The sequence below is a fragment of the Arachis hypogaea genome, chromosome 7, assembly GCF_003086295.3.
Source record: "Arachis hypogaea cultivar Tifrunner chromosome 7, arahy.Tifrunner.gnm2.J5K5, whole genome shotgun sequence".
NCBI lineage: Eukaryota > Viridiplantae > Streptophyta > Magnoliopsida > Fabales > Fabaceae > Arachis > Arachis hypogaea.
The window spans coordinates 11,723,288-11,741,610 of record NC_092042.1 but is presented as its reverse complement, the minus strand read 5'-3'; the positions used below and the strand labels follow the sequence as shown (position 1 = coordinate 11,741,610).

At 30.9% G+C, this 18,323-nt stretch overlaps 1 protein-coding gene across 1 annotated transcript; it reads right to left on the bottom strand.

Annotated features, from left to right (window-relative positions):
- Positions 1-4,184: 4,184 nt before the first annotated feature.
- LOC112702476 (uncharacterized) lies at positions 4,185-7,599 on the bottom strand. The gene is made up of 2 exons (XM_025753524.2): positions 7,206-7,599; positions 4,185-6,248 (listed from the first exon to the last, which is right to left on the bottom strand). The coding sequence occupies exon 2, from the start codon at positions 6,234-6,236 to the stop codon at positions 4,353-4,355; it is 1,884 nt and encodes a 627-aa protein (XP_025609309.1). The 5' UTR covers positions 6,237-6,248; positions 7,206-7,599; the 3' UTR covers positions 4,185-4,352.
- Positions 7,600-18,323: the final 10,724 nt, after the last annotated feature.

The window sequence follows — 18,323 nt, the reverse complement described above, 5'->3', positions numbered from 1 at the left end:
ATCAATTGGTTACAACTCTCTGTTAATTTGGAGTATGATCTTTTTACTTGAAGGAAGTATTATAGCTTCCTTGATTCTCATATTTCATTCCTTTTATCACATGGTCCTCTAAGAAAAAAAAGAATTTTTTTTTGTGACTATTATTATACACAAAAAAAATAGAATACAAAAAAAATCTAAAGTATTTAACATAGAAAAAAAAACTATACCAATAATATTAATTGTTCAATAATCCGTATCTTTGCAACTATTGACACTGTTGCGACCTTCGGCTTCTTTGGCTGTTGACAGCTCACATTTTTTCACTGCAAAATGTCCTTTTTACAGTGATTCAGGTTAAATCGTCGCTAAATCTTGACAATATTGCAGCACTGTCTATTTCACTACATTAACCGCCGCTTGATTTCTTTTTGCAGCGATCTCGGCGAATCATTGCAAAATTTCCGATCCGCTATTATTTGCCAGATTTGTTGTAATGAATTCTCAATGCAACTAAGCCAATGACCTAATTTTGACGAGTTGGTCTTGGGCAGATTGGGAATTCAATTAAGGTCTTTCGACCCAACACTAAGCCCTAAAAAATATCGGGTTATATTTAAGGAAAAATGTTACTCCCAATAAAAGGACCAATGTTTTAAAGTTGGTGTACAAATACGAATACAAAGTATGGTACGTAAATATAGTATGTATTTAAAAAATATCAAAATATCACTACCCAAAATAAATAAATAAAATCAAGATATGGATACGTTGGATAAACGAGAATCAATATAAATCACCTCATTAAATATGATGAAAATATAAAATATCATTAATTTGTAATTTAGTTATCTGAATGCATTTACTTGGTTATTGTTGTAGAACTTCTCAACTAGTCAACTTCATTCACATTAGTACCAAAATACTAAATTGTATAAACTACAAGTAGATAGAGATATCTAAAAGTAAAATAAAATATCTTTTAGTTTTATGATTTAATATGGTTCAAAGTATCAATAGTATAACTACTATCTTGAAGCATTCATGAATCTGAATGAGTTGATGAGAAACAATGAACAAGCATTATTTCAACTGTTTGAAGTTGGAACCATTGTCAAAACTCAATTGGTAGTAGCGTCTAGGCAACAAATATATTAATACTAGTAATGAATGTAAAAAAGAAAGTCAAGAATGAACTACTTCCAATTTGTTGAAATAAGTTTATTATGGATTATGGATGGCAATCATGGTCAATCAAGTAAGGTAGTTGGCGAATGAACTCTCTACTAGTCTCTTCTAGTCCGACTAATTTTTTGGACCCGTGACTTATTCATTTTCCTTAGTGGTGTTATTATCATTACTATTAAAATAAGTATGGAGAACCAAATTTTAATTAGTTACCAGCCATTTGTCAACTCTTTATTGTAAAATTATTTTGTTAACCCTCGTTTCTTTGAAAAATTTGGAATTTGGGATTATGATTTAGGATATAAAATTAAAAAAAATTAAAAATAGTTGATATTGACAAAAAAATTTGACTCCCTAATTGACTATTAAGACATGATGATGTAACAATATCAATCATGGATCACAAAATATCAGCCATATGGGTCCAGCATGCTTCCCAAACATCCAGAAAATCATAATAATTTGAGGGTGAGAAATCATATGAACCAATATATGAATCATAAGCAACTTCAACGAAAAACAGATGTTATTGGAATAAGCTAGATGAACAAAATCTACCAAAAAGAGAACAAAAAGAAAGAAGATAAGCAAGTACATGAACAAGTAAGAATATTGGATGAAGCTTCATGATTCTAAGACCATTTTCATCATCTTTGCTTCCCTCCACCAAAAAAAAACCATCTTGCTCACTGTAATGCGTATGATCTATGCAATGAGTAATAGCTAATGACTAATAAGAAGGAATATAACCTTTTTTTTTCCTTATTGGTCTAGAGAAGGAATAAAACGTATACTAAAAATATGATACTGGATGGGTGTTCAAATTTAAACCAATCTAAATTAAACCGTTCATCCAATCCAATTTAAACCGAAAATTGCTTAAAACCGCACTAATTCGGATTTGATTGGATTCTATTTTTTACAAACCGCCGGATCGGATTGGATTTCGGATCTAATTTTCATAACCGATCCAATCCAATCTAAACTGCACAATGTAATATAATATTATTATTTTATTATTATATTTACAATTATACTTATAACATGTTCAATTTTTTATACATTTTTATATTATTCATGTATTATTATTATTTAATAAATATTTTATGTTCAAAATGTTATTTATTTATTTATTTTAACTAACCTATAATTTTATTTCTGTTATTATGTTATTGTTGGCTTTTCAAGATATTGTTGAGATTTGTTATGTCATTGTTAATTATTTAAAATTTGATGTTGAGACTTGTTATATGTATTTAATTTTTTTAATTTATAAAACCGCAAATTCAATCCAATCCAAACCGCTTGAAATTGGATTGGATCGGATCAGATTTTTTAAAAATAGCATCCAATCCAAACCGCACCGCAAGTAAAATTAGTGTTCGGATCAGATGAGTTTTTTACTCAAAACCGATCCCTACCGCACCACAAACACCCCTACTGAGAGATAGACACTGAGATATAAAATTGTATTTGATAAGTGAGACATAGATAGAGATATTGTATTCTAAAACATTGAATTAGTAGACACAATTTATTTTTTTATATCTTTTTGTATTATCATTATCAAATTTTTATAATTATATTTTTTATTCTAAATTTTATGTGAAAAAAGGTAAATTAGACTTTTTATTATTTGTTCTATTTTATATTCAGTTCACCACTAAATAAAATATAAAAATATTAATTTTTGTTTATTTTTATATTACTATCTTTTGTATCTTATTTTCGATGTTTTATCTTATTCTCTTCTCAAAATTAAACGCATTCCAACGGTTTTTTTCTTTTTGTTCGAGATATACAACAACTTTTTTGTTTTTGGGTTGTGAGATATACAACTGCTTGTTCCTTAAGTAAACCAAGCCTAACTCCTCTATTGGGCTTGGACCCCATTACCAACCCCAGCTAAAATATACATTTTTTTCTCGAAGCACAAAAACCCAAAGTAAACTCCCATGAAGTAGTTTTACTTTTACTAGCTAGGTATTTTTTATTTTATGTTATATTTTGGAAGAAAAAAAGAGATTTGCTATTTTCTTAACAAATTACCTTAGTTCAACCCTGACGGATTTGGGTTGCAAAAGACAATTTTCATAATATTTTTTTGGGTTTTCTCTGGTATCTCCAAACACGACAGACCAAAACTAATCTATCCTGCATCGAATGTCTATTTAAGAGTATGTCATTTGCCAATGAATCAGAATTCGAATTCCTAAACAAACTAGTGAATTAACTATTAGACCAACCCAACTTGACTTCTATTATATATAAGTATAGATAACTACCTTATTGTATCTCAAACAATGCAGTTCAACTGAATCGAACCAATTCGCTTGCATTCAACTTTGTCGGATTAAATAAATATGGTAATATAGATATGATAAAAAAATAATAAAGATTTAAAAATAAATACAATCTTATAGATAATTACCTTATTGTATCTTAGACAATCACTAATGAAAGTCTTAAAAAAAATAATGATTTCAAACCAAAAGAATAAAAATGAATGTAGCTTAAGCATCCACAATTATAGGGAACGGTGGAGTGAGTGAGAGATGCATAAAAGGAATTTGTTTAATTTAAAGATACGACATAGCTGATGAAATTTCTAAAAATTTGACCATTCAAGATGTGCACTAAGATGAAAAAGATACATGTAGCAACATTTTTGTTTATATTAATCTTTTCTTTTGGCAAGAGTAATACAAACCATTTGACGAAACTTCTTGTTTAAACTACTTTGGAGCTCGATATGCAAGATCAGCATACCATACAATAATCATAGTTATATAGTTGAACCAATTAAAATTATCTTCTAAAGACCAAGACTAAGAGCTACACTGTATGTACCTGATTGGAATTTGTGTTGGAGCCAGAGACCGCAGTGTAGATGAATAGCAGGAAATTGCATGCAAATATAATAGTAATGAAACAAAAGACAATGAATTTGGGATGATTCAGATTCTTTGCCTCAATTCACTTGACATTATCCAAAAGAAAGGTAACCAACACAAACATAAATAAATAATACTGATTTCAAATAATTTATTAGATAAATAGTTTATAATCCAAAATTGATGTCCTATACCATCTTAAACCGTAAGCTAATTTTATCCTTAACTTTTCTTGACAACATATTCTACAATCTACACAACTGTAGCCTCAATTAAAAAAGGAACTTGCCTTTAATCTTTCCTACCAATCTCACCATCCAAAATTGCATGCCTAGTTAAGACAATCTCTTTAACAAGATTCCGGTAAGTGAATGGCCTAATGGCTGCTTGCAGAAACATCTCCGGCGGAAGTTTGCTCTTCCTGATCCTTTTTCTAAATGGACCAACCCCAATGTACTTCCACTCTTCAGGTTTAACCTTAGCTCGCTTCCCTCTCAAGAAGGTTTCGTCTCCATCTGCTGATTGCTCTGATTCTTCCTGTCCTTCCATCATTTTCAATTGCTTCTTATATAAATTTGTAGTGAACTCAACACTCTTCTTCGCCAGATTTTCCATCGCGTCTGCACTTTTTGTTGCCTTTTCAAACTCCTCATCCCAATCCTCCTCATTTTCGTCTTCATCGATGAGCATATCATCTTCCATGGCACGAAATTTACCGTCTTCACTTTTTTCCATGTCCATAAATTCATCATCATATTCATCATCCTCCTCATCTTCTTCCTCCTCTTCTTCCTCTTCATCTTCCTCTTCATCATCATCATCACTACCTTCATCCTCAATCCAATCAAGAACCTCAGTTTCATTCGGATCACCAGCAAAAGCATGGTTGTCATCATCATCTTCCGGCGCATCACATCCCAGCTCCTCCTCTTCTAACTTGGCCTTCCACTCCTTAGTATACGGATGCAACAATTCCACTGGATGATTGCCCAACAAAAACTCCAAACACTTAGACTTCTTCTCGTCACTCAATTTCTGATACGCATTCACCACATCGTCAACAAATGCCTTTTGACTTATTTTCACAATCTTACACAATCCACCAAAATAAGTACATGTGTCAACAGTTCCATCGTCGTTTTCCAATTCAAAAAGAAAATCCTGTTCTGTTTCAGGATCAAGAAGTGGAATTAGTGGCTTGAAAAAGTTATCCTGTGGCTCAAACCTACACTGGAAAACTGGCTTCTTCACATATATAATATCCGGTCGCATCCAAGCTGCGCATTGCCCTATCAATGACCTCGCCTTGCTCCCAAGTCTTCCCATCAAATTCCACTTATCTAATCTCTGCTTACCAGCTTCAAGTACTACTTCGCAAACCAATGTCCACTGCTGCCAAGGAAGCTCCGAAAGTCTCCACTTTGGGTGCCTTATGAATACCCAAAAATATCTTAATTTACTCTGATCAAGCTGCTTAACTTTTTTCCCAAAATCGGCAGCCATTTCAGCTTTCTCAATTTCCTCCCACTCCTCATGGTCCCTCACTTCAGTCATTAATGTCACACGTTCATCTGTAAACCGGCCAATAATCGGTTCACCAACAACAACTCCACGCCAAGAGTAGGGTCCATATTGACCATATTTATACCAATCATAAGGGTGACGTATATTTGGATCATCCTTCTCCATGAACCGGACCATTCGATCATACCCTTGACCAATTTGTTGGAGCAACTCCTCAGAGACATTATCAGCATAATTACCCCCTCTTGGGTTTTTCAGTCGGTAGAATAGAGATTCGGCACGTTTCTTGTTTTTTGCCCTGGCATTGCGCCTTATCCGTCTTCGTAACTCGGCACCACCTTCAATCCGGCCACCGGAAGAGCCACCACCTTTCTTCTTGCTCCGACCTGCATAAGACTGAACATCTCTTGTGCAGGCATTATGTTGAGTAGAATCTAGTGGATTCTGGCCAGAAAAGGGGAACTTGGCAATCTGTTTATGGCCTTCGGAGAATGAAACAACCGGAAAGCATTTCTGTGTCCGGAATTTCAGGTTTGGAGAATTCCGAAAAGGGTTTGAGAATGGTCCAAGGGGTGGAAATTGGAGGTAAGGTGAAGAAGATGGGTTCAAAGTTCTAGGCAAGAACTCAGTTCTAAATTGGGGAAGATCCATCTCAAAAACCACCTACCAAACAGTACCAACACAATGTTTCAGTATTCCTAACTTGACATTAAAAAAGGCATAAAAGCGTTGTTCAAGTGCACTTCAAAGTATCACCATTTGCAAATAAATAAATAAACCACAAAACAAACGAAGAAAGGAACTTACGTAACTGTAATCTATAAAAGAATTGAAGAAAACTTGGAAATCAAAGAATCATAATTAAGTTAAAAACCATAATTAAAACAGAGGGGGGAAAATCAAAAGAAAAAACTTGAGCGTACTAGCATAGTGCAAATAAAGTGAAATAAAAGCAATATAAAGTTAAAATCAAGCTGCTGAAAAACAGTGTGAAATGTTGTGAATAGTTCAGTTTCAAGGAAACCAACCCAAGTCCGAAAGGTTTCAAGTTTGAAGTAAGCAAAGCAGAGAAAACCGAAACAAAAGAGACAACATGCATAAACAAGTTCAAACATTAATATTTATGACTAAAGGAAATCAAAACGCACCTAACTGGCAAACATGATGTTCCACCACCAAAGAAAACAACAACAAAAAACTAGTTTTAGACACTACTTACAAAAATTTCTAATTGTTGAACCCAAACTTACACAAATTACCTACAGCCAGCAACTAAGTATTGATTATTGAACACAAACCTACACAATTTCTATTCACATCAGCAACAAGCCAACAATACATACAACCTGAAGATACAAAATTAACAATTACATACAGAACACAAACTCAGAAGTCAGAATTAACAATTCCCATCAGCAATCAACAAAATTATTTTAGAAAAATTAACTCAGAAAAAAAATTATCAAGAATCAGAAAAATTAAATCAGAAGTATAGATTAATAATAACTCATAATCATAAACATTATTCCAAATTACAGAATCATATAATCAGAAAGACGGAAACTCAAAATCATCAAAATTAATTAACAAAAGAAAAAAAATCGAACAAGCACAGCTTACCGGCGGCGAGGAAGGCACGAAACTGACGGCGAGGCAGGAACAAAACAGACGGCGAGGGAGGGAGGAACGATGAGACAGAGACACAGAGTGAGAAGCTCGGAGAGAGAGAAGAGAAGAGCTTGTGCGAGAGAGAAGAGGGCCAGAGGCGACGACGTAGAGGAGAAGCGGATGAAGGAAAGAGGGCGAGCGGCACCCTGTGGCCGAGGAGAAGAGTTCAGCGACAGCGGGCTGGGCACTGGCTTAGTGGGGGTTTTTGGAAGCACTGCTACAGTGCTACTGTGGGTTAGTGAGTTTAGACTTTAGAGTTCGTTGCTGCTTTTGAAAGAGAGAGGAGAGGGCTATTCCGTGGGTTACATTACATCTACTGATCTACATGTCCAAAATGAAATTCAACTCACTGTATGAGATAATATGTTAGGATCAGAGTTAATTTGAATTTTTTTATTTAAATTATTCAAATAAAATTAGATAAAATAAAAAATTAAAAAAAATCAAATTAACACAGCATGATTCAGAATATTATATCGAGTTTAATTTTGATGCACTGAAAGTGTAAAATTTTTGAATAAATATTTACGCGATCAATATAAAAAGTAGTTATTTCTTTTATGTCGCATTACGTAATTGGATACATATGTAAAACTACTTTATACTGACCATGTATCAAAATTAAATTCATATTATATCAACATATTAGTTGGTTTTGCACTTATTTTAAATGCATTTAAAATTTTTAATTATTAGTTTTTTAGTTTAAATACTTTAAATTGTTTTTTTAAATTAGATATATAAATATAATTAATCATACGGATATAATAATATGAGTACGTTTATTTGTATTGTATTGAATTAAATAAATTATTAATTTAAATTATATTCGTCAAAATTTTAAAATAAAAAGTTTATAAATTTAAAATATTAAATTATTTGAAAAAATTGAATGAAATAGAAAAATAAAATAAATAATATCATAACATATTTAAGATACACAATTTCTTTTGGTTTTACCCAGGTGTTCAATACTTTAAATATGTACATCTATGGATATGTATTTTGAATGTATTCGAAATTTTTTAAGTGCTCAATATCCAATTTTTATGCTTTTTGTCTTCTATTTTCTGTATAGGGATGGCAAAATTTTCCGAGACGCGGGGATCTTTGTGGGGACGGCCCCGAATGGGGATCCAACTACGGAAAATTTTTTTTGCTAAAATGGAAATGGGGGACACAATTCTCCCGAGGCAGGTGTGGGGATTCGAGCGGGGATCTCCGCACCGTCTCCGTTAATCTCCAAAATTAATAAATTTATTGAATTTTTCTTAATAGTTGAATTATCTTAATCCTCATTTGCATAATCCTTGTTCAATTCATAGATTCCTAACGCTATCCATACTCCATCCAACATTTCTGCAGTTGGGAATGGCAGCAGTACCCGTACCTGCGGGTACCCGCCCCGCCCCTATCCGCGTCTCCTTCAAGGCTTCAACTCTTCAAGCCGCTTGTGCCTGTCGCTCCTCCTCAGCTCCTCCGCGCAACTCGTCTCTGCCATCGTAACTCGTCGAATCGTCTCATTGGCACTCCTCCGCCGCGCGCTTCTACGATCTCTTCCGCGTCTCCTTCAAGCCGCGTGTGCCTTCACTCCTCCTCCGCGCTGCCTCTTAGTCCCAAATCCTCTGCGCTCCCTCCGGCCTCCAAGTCGCGCACTAGACGAGCCACCCCCGTGCCTCTTCTGCATCGAAATCGAGCCACATCCACGCCTCTCCTGGTCCCGAAACATGCCACCTCCACCAGATTCTCCCCGCATAGCATCGGTACAGTTCTTCCCCTATCCCATCCTTTCTTTCTTTTTGAATGATTTGATATGTTTAATCTCTGGCTAATTTTGGATGTATCATGAGAATAGACAAAGAAGAAGTTCTTTTGTTTTTGGGTGATAACAGATTGTTTGGGTAGTTTTCTGAGTTTGTTACTAAGTTTGGTGGGTTGAAACAGCTTTATTTTGATTTTGAAACAGTTTACTAAGAAAATATGATGTATTTAATATGATGTATTTGATGTTGTTGTTGCAATTTAATGAATGATATTGATGATGGCTACAACATGATGATGGAAAATAAGATCAAAGATCAAAGAAAGAAATAAGAATGTGTGAACAAAAAATTTTTTTAAATAGGGAAGACTTTAAACCTATGACTGTGTCAATTATCAAAGATGAGATATGTCTACTCTTTTTTGTGTAGTAATAAAGTGCTTTCAACTCTCAACTTTTAAGTTTCAACTTCACACACAAGCAAAGATACTTATTGTTTGAAGCTTTAAAATATATATATATATATATATATATATATATATATATATATATATATATATATATATATATATGGGTGAGTTTATTTTATTAATACCAAAATTTGATGCTCAAAAAAGCAAAAAGCATTTCTATGAAACAAAAAAAATGAATTGGACTTTTGTGTATTTCTTTTTTACATTACCACTTTTGCGACGTTTGTGCTGTGTTGGAAATGGAGATGGGAATTGGAGAGGTTATAAGTGGAATGTCTTGGAAGCTATAATAAATACAATAATGCTGTTACTTTTTCATTCAAGTGGTGTAAATAAACTATATTTTGGTTGTTATCTTATTATTACTAAATATTATAATGAAATTAATAATTTTTAATCTAACTCATTTAGTATCATCTTGAAATGAGTTTCACATTCATGATGAAACTGTTGTTTTGTGTTCTGTTTTAATTAAGGAAATATACTTATGGTGTTCTTGTGCATTTATGTCTTGAATTATCATTTTTATGCATTTTTAATTTTGATTTTATTCTAATTTTGTAATTGTGCAATCTGATTTGGTTTATTCTGATTTTGTAATTATGCATTTATGATATGATTTATGTTAATTTTATACCTTCATGTATTTTAATTTTATTGATATAGGTATTTTCAAATTACTTCATGGCTAATAATGCTAGAAAAGACACACAAAGCAACAGTGTTGCTCCAAATGATAATGAAATTGAAGTTCAAAGTAATGCTAATCTAATTTCAGAAACTTCACAAGTAACGGATAATGTCTCAACTCCAGAAGGATCAACTCCTAATGAAGGTGACAATAAGACTCATGTTAAGAGTGCTTATTGGGAGTATTTTGATTGTTTAAAAGTTGAAGGTGAATGGAAGGCGAAATGCAAGTTTTGCAAGACTGTGCTTAGTGCAAATCCGAGGAATGGTACCAAGTCATTCAGGAACCATGTGGATTGATATTGAAAGAGAATAAAGGTGGCAAACTCTAGGCAATCATCAATTGTTGAATCATTGTCAAAACAATTACAAAAGCAAAAAGTGAATGAAGATGGTTTTGTGTTTGATCCTTCATTTACAAGAAAATGTGTTGCTGAAATGATTATTTTGCATGAGTATCCTATGAGTTGTGTGGACCACCATGGATTGAGGCGAGCTTTTGCTTCAATGCAACCAATATTTAAAATGCCTAATCGAAACACTGCCAGAGAAGACATCTTGAAGATGTATGGGGACGAGAAGCAGAAGTTAACTCTTCAAATAGATGAAAATGATAGTAGAGTTGCAATAATCAGTGATATGTGGACTTCCAACCAAGAAAAAGGATACATGGTTGTCATGGCTCACTATATTGATAGTTCGTAGAAGTTGCATATGCGCCTATTAAGGTACTTAAAATATTTTATAAATTTTTATACATTGTGTTATTTTCATATGTTGAGCTTGGTTAATCTAAAAATGCATGCATGTTTGTTAATCTTTTCACCTTTTATTATGTTCCTTGTCCCCATACAAGTGAAGTTCTCACTGAAACGTTGATGGAAATATTGTTAGAATGGAACATTGATAGAAAATTGTCCACTATTATATTGGATAACTGTTTTACTAATGATGCTATGATAGATGGACTGTTGGGGCGTTTAGATTCTTTATTCTTGATGTTGGGGGGTAAATTGTTACACATGCGTTGCTGTGCTCATATATTGAATTTGATTGTGAAGGATGGCTTAAGTATTGTTAAGAAAAGTATAGAAAAGATTCGTAGTAGTGTATTGTATTGGACTGCAAAATAGAAAAGGACCGAAACTTTTGTGAGTTGGTGTGCTAAAACAGCAATATCATTTACTAGGAAATTAGTTCTTGATTGTCCAACTAGATGGAACTCAACTTATTTGATGTTAGAAATTGTTTTGTTGTATAAAGCTGTCTTTCCTAGGTTAAGACAGAAGGAACCCTAATATAAAACTGTCCCAAGTAATGAGGAGTGGAAACTTGCGAAGAAAATATGTGACAGATTGAAATTATTTTATGATGTTACTCAACTATTTTTTGGGTCTAAATTTTCGACTGCTAATCTTTATTTTACTTTGATTTGTAAAATAAAAGTGTCATGATGAATGAAAAATTTCTACTAATCCGTTAATTGCTAATATGGCATCTAACATAAAGAAGAAATTTGAAAAGTATTGGGATGAAATTTATGGCATTATGGGTGTTGCTGCTGTTTTAGACCCTAGGTACAAGATGGTTGGGGTTGAGTTTCAATTTGAAAAAATGTATCAAGATCCAACAGAATACTCCAAGCAAGTTGATAGAATCCATCAGTTGTGTAATGAGTTGGTTAATGAATACACTCAAAAAATGAGTTCTGATGTGTCACATGTCGGTGTTGGTGTTGGTGTTGGTACAAAAGAACTTAATAAAAGTGAAAATGCAAGTTTATTTGGGGGTGATGATTATATGGTGTATCTTAAAAGAAGAAAAATGACAAGGAGTTCATATGTGAATGTTGAGTTTGATCATTATCTTGAGGAGGAAATTCATCCTCCAAATGATCCTAACTTTAATGTTTTGAAATGGTGGAAGAACAATCATATGAAATTTAAAGTTCTTGCAAAAATAGCTAAGGATATATATGCTATTCTGATGTCCACTATTGCCTCTGAATCTGCTTTTAATACAAGTGGTCATGTGATTTCTCCTCATCGTGCAAAGGTCAAACAAGACATAATTAAAGTTTTGATGTGTGGCCAAAGTTGGTTGTGGGCACCTTTGGGAAGTGAAGGTGATATATTGATTAATCTTCATTTATGTTAATTTTTTTCATAGTACCGATTAATTTGTTAATTGTTATCTCTTTTAATTTTCAGGTTTAAATCTTGATTTGCAAACTTTTAATGATGATGAAAATGTTGAAAGTGAACAAGAATCTAGGAAGCACCGATACGACACGCCATACGAACACGACACGACACGGATACGCTGATACGTTCTTTTAATAAAAAATTGGATACGACACGTTTAGGATACATTGTGAATTAAAATTTAAATAATATATTAAATTAGTAAAATATCATATTGTAAATATAAGAGTAAATATAATTGCATAAAAAAGTCTTAAAATTATGCAATTATTAAAAAAATAAAAAATTTTAATCTACTCTTGCCATCTCGCTAACAGAAAATGTATCAATTTTTCTCCTCCAAGTCCATCATGAATCAATTATAAAAAAAAATTGGTTAATCGGGCCATAAAATCACAAAATCAATTGAAGATTTGCAGTCCAGCAGAAAGATCCGTCTCATGAACATCTGAATCGGGTTGGACTCGTTCGGATTCGTGACCGCTCCACCAAGATTCGGGTCGGACTCGTTCAGATTCGTGACCACTCCACCGAAATTTTGCACCGTAAGAAGACACGCCGCCGATACGCTCGTTTGAAGTATCCACCGAGTGTCGGTGTCGGATTCGTGTCCGACACGGATACGCAGGCACCATGAGAGAATTCGTGCTTCATAGACAAGAATAAGGGTTGAAGATCATTTTATATCTAATATTGTAATTTTTTTATTATGGTGTTAAATTTGTGGTGCTCTAACAATATTTTTTTTAATTTCAAGTTATTTTAGCTAATGACATTGTATGAATTTTATGTTTGTATTTTAATTTATATATGAATTTTAAATTTTTGTCTTAATTTATATATGAATAGGTAAAAATTAAAATATTTAATTTTTATAGGGGCGGGTCGGAGTGGGGCGGATACCCGCAGGGGCGGGTTCAGGTTCTATAATTTACTATCCGTAGGTAGTGATGGGACGAGTAGTATATGTATAACAGGACGACAGGGCGGGGTCGGGTAGAGCAAAAACCTGCCCCTACCCTCCCCACTGCCACCCCTATCTGCAGACACTCCCTCGCCACTCTCTCTTCTCGCTGCATTGTCACACCTCACCGTGCTATCATTCTCACTGCGTCGTGCTCTCTATTTGCGATGTTCTTTTTCGTAACTCTGCCCTCGTGTCCATTCTCCTCTCTATTCCCGCGTCTCTCACTTCGTCCATTGCTTTGTCCTCTAGTTTGTCATTGCGTCCTCCACTGCGTTATTTCGAAAGAAGTTACCATCTTATCATTTAAATTTTTTGTATAAAATTTTGCTGTTTTTGTATATGATGGATACTTGCAACTTTATTCATATAGAAATTAATAATTAGTTAGAACTATCAGATAAATGGAAAATGGAGTCTCTGCAGAGAATGGAACTCTATAGAAAATGAAGATGGGGAGCAATATTTTTCTACGACAAAAAACAGAAATGGAGATGAAGAATAAATCTAGAGTGAGAATAGGAAGCAGGGAGACATCTCCTACTCTCGCCCTATCCCATTGACATCCCTATTTCTATACCTGAAATGCATAATGACTAAAAAAACGTAAATATACTCAATAACATATATATTGGTAAATAAAATAAATCCTTGTTGAAGAATTAGGAATAGGAGAATTCTTTGGAAAACATATGATTGACTTCAAAATTACTCCGGTTATTTTTTTAATTTATATTTATATTTGTAACTTGTAAGACTTTAGTTAATATGTGTCTTAAACTAATTGGTTCGGTTTACTGTATGGCTACGTAGCAGTCTGATTTTCTTTAATAGCTTAAAAAAAATCTTTTATTAGTGAATCAAATCTTTATCTCAATTATATAGCTGGTTTTAAATTTAGTTCCGATTTGATATAGATTGATATTTTTCATAGATACTAAATTGTTAAAAATATTTTATCAATCATTTGCTTTGATAATATATTAAGAGAACGTGTTATTACTGTTTTTTTTAAATATTATTATTTTTGCACAGATAATACAAATAATTTAATTAAATATATTTAATAGAATTTAGATAAATACTTTAATACATGAATTATATGATTTAACACATAAATCAAATCTTAAGTTTGAAAGTTGCCATGGTATTATTCTTGTTGTTTAATTTGAATTTGATCTTAAAAAAAAATATCTTATACTTAATTTTTAAACCACTAAATAATCCTTTTAGAATAATTTTAAAAATACTATTACCCTTTAAGAAGTAGAGTTGTTTGATTGTGTGAATAATTAAAAATTTGAATTTGATTTAATTAAAAAACTAAAATACAATCTTTTAGGAATCAAAGGATTATAATACTCTTACATAAGTAAAGTTGTTTACCTTTGCTAGAAGTTAGAAATTTGAATTTATGTTAAAAATACAATAATACTTTATAATTAATTTTAAAAAGATAAAATAATACTTTTTTGGACTAAAGTTATTTAATTCTAGTAGATATTAGATATTTGAACTTGATTTATTTTAAGAAGAATAAAATATCATTTTGTTAATTAGTAAATGAGAAAACTATCATTTTAGTTAATTTTTAAAAAACTAAAATATCCTTTTATGATTATGATTGTTTAATTGCATTAGAAATTTAAAACTTCGAATTTGGTTTTAGAAATATGGAACAATGCAAATACACAAAAATCAGTTATCAAATCATTCACGGTGTATTTGTGTATCTTTATAGTAATACAAATAGGGAGCCAATTTGCTGACGTGGCGCTCATACGTTAAGTCTGGGAGTTTATTTGCTTACGTGTCGTGACTAGAAATTTTTAGATTTATATTTATAAATTATAAATTATTATTTGCTTAAGTTGTTATTTTCAAATTTTAAGTTTGGGTTGTTTTACATAGGTTGTTATTTTTTAAATTTTAAATTATTTTATTTGTTTGGGTTGTTTTAGTTAGGTTGTTATTTTTTAAATTTCAAATTATTTTATTTAAATTGTTATTTTTTTAATTTTATTTAGATTTTACTTATGTTGTTCTTTTTTATATTATAACACTATTTTTTAAATATCTGTTAATTCTTTTTAGCATTATTTTTTAAAATTTTAATTTTTTTTAAATTGCAGCTACATAAATTTTTTTAAAGAAATTTAGAGTTTTAAAAAAAATTACGTTAATTATTCTTCGATTGTTACGTACTAATATTATTATATTATTATATTATTATAAAAATTATTATATTATTATATTATTATAAAAATTTACGTTATGTTAGAATTTTTAAATTATAATTTGTTTAAGTTGTTATTTTTAAAATTTAAGTTTTGGTTGTTTTATTTAGTTTGTTATTTTTTAAATTTTAAATTAAAGTCAACCAAATTTAAAAAATATTAGTTATGATGCAACTATAAAAGTATAAGTTACGAGAGATGTAAAGCACCACAATTTAAAGTACATCAATCCCTTTCTTTACATATATCTAAAATCTCTCTATTTATTCTAATGGCTGGTATTCACAAAATTGCTGACATCAATCCTACAATCGACAATTTGTGTGTACGTATACGAGTGATACGGTTATGGACACTGCCAAGTTACGGAAATTCTCCATTGCCATACTCAATTGAGATGGTTTGGCTCGATGAAGACGTGAGTTTTCTACTAATGTTTTTTCTATTTTATTTAAAATTTATATTATTTATATTTTAAATTTATTTGTTTATTCCCATCTAATCGTTTTTTTGTTCATTAATTCTAGGGAGGAAAAATACACGCCTCAGTTAAGAAGGCTTTTGTGTCTCGATTCGTGAATTTGCTGGAGGAAGGAATATCTTACCAAATAAGATATTTTGGTGTTGGACTCAATAAGGGTTACTTCAAGACTACACATCATGAATACGTGGTTAATTTAAACCAACGTACTGATGTGCACAGACTTCCAGAATCGTCGAGTATCCCACGATATGGATTTAAGTTTGTGAGTTTTGACACTCTCAATGCTCCTGGGTATGATTGCACCTATTTAGTTGGTAAGTTTATTATTTTAGAAAAAATATAATTATTTATTTTATTGATAATTTATTCTGCGTTTTTTTTAACAAATTTATTGACAATAATTTTTTTTATTTTAAATCATTTCAGATGTTGTTGGATATCTTGCTGGAATTGGGAATGAGAAGACTCTTAAAAAGGATGGCAAATCTACCAAATATACTGTTATCGAATTAGAGATTGATGATGGGTAATTATCTATTTATTTTTATAAATATACAAATTTTGCTAATCTCATCTTTTTAAATTATTATTTTAACTTATTTTATTATAAATATTTTTATTAATATTAATAAGTAACAAATGTATCTTAACTAACATTAAGCTTAGTTAAAATGTTTTAGATTCAAAGCCACCGTTTTTAAACGTCTAATTATTTAAATTTAAATTTTTTTAAAAAAAATCACTTCGGATTGATTTAAAACAAAAAAGATTCAAATTTAAAAAAAAATAATAAAAAGCATTCTTTCCGCGGTTTATTTGTTACAAATTTAAAATAATTAATTAATTATTAATTTTTTAAATTGTATTTGATATTTTAATTTTATTATTAAATTTTAAATTTTAAAAATATAAAATATATATAATTTGATATTATTTTATTGGTAGTTACTTTTTTAACATTAAACATTCTATTTGATATAGAAAAATAATGGAGTGTGCACTTTTTGGCAACTATGCACATGAATTAAATGCTTTTCTGGGATCTGGCAATAAGGATGAAGCTGTTGTCGTCTTACAGTTTGTTAGAGTGAAGTTATTTAACGGTAATATTTATCCATATTTTTTTAACAATATATTTTTATATGTGAGCTTTTACTTATTGTTTATGTGAATTTTTACTCATTTTGTATTAAAATAAATTTTTCAGAAAAGATTGTTTTACAAAATTCCATGTATGGCACAAAGATGTTCTTCAATCTTGAAGATACAACTGTCATCCAATTTAAAAATAGGTGGGTATTTTCTTTTTAATTCTTTAGTTCCATACTATGTGTGTGTTATCTAACATAATTTTTTTTTTAACTTTATTTATCAAGCTTTGTAAGATTTGAAGAATCTAGAGGTAACATCGGCGGAATTCCAAATGAGGCTGCATTCTTAAAAATTTATCAAGGCAAAACCATCGAGCAGTTAAAAGAATTCGAAACGGTAATTTTTTTTTAAAAAAAATGGAGAAAAAAATAATTGAAATCCGTTGTACATAGATTATTTTTATTTATTCATCTTATTTATTTAAAAAATTCACCAAATTTAGGGAATTTAAATCATTTTTTTTTCAGAATTCTATTTGTATTGTCTTGGCTACTATAAGTCATATTATGGATACTCCAGACTGGTGGTACGGCCAATGTGAATGCAACAGGTCCACATATGCTTTTACAAAAACTTTCGAATAAAGCTTGGTGTCATTGATGATTCTGACTGTGCATGTTTTGTAGTCTTTGACAAGGAGGCAAAACAAATTTTGAGAAAGAGCTGTGTAGAGATACTTGATCCACTCCTATTGGTAAGATCTAACCAATATTTATTTCTAAAAATATTAGTGAAGATATTTTTATTGGTAATTTTTATATTATTTATTATTAATATATCTTTATAGTAATACAAATAGGGAGCCAATTTGCTGACGTGGCGCTCATATGTTAAGTCTGGGAGTTTATTTGCTTACGTGTCGTGACTAGAAATTTTTAGATTTATATTTATAAATTATAAATTATTATTTGCTTAAGTTGTTATTTTCAAATTTTAAGTTTGGGTTGTTTTACATAGGTTGTTATTTTTTAAATTTTAAATTATTTTATTTGTTTGGGTTGTTTTAGTTAGGTTGTTATTTTTTAAATTTCAAATTATTTTATTTAAATTGTTATTTTTTTAATTTTATTTAGATTTTACTTATGTTGTTCTTTTTTATATTAT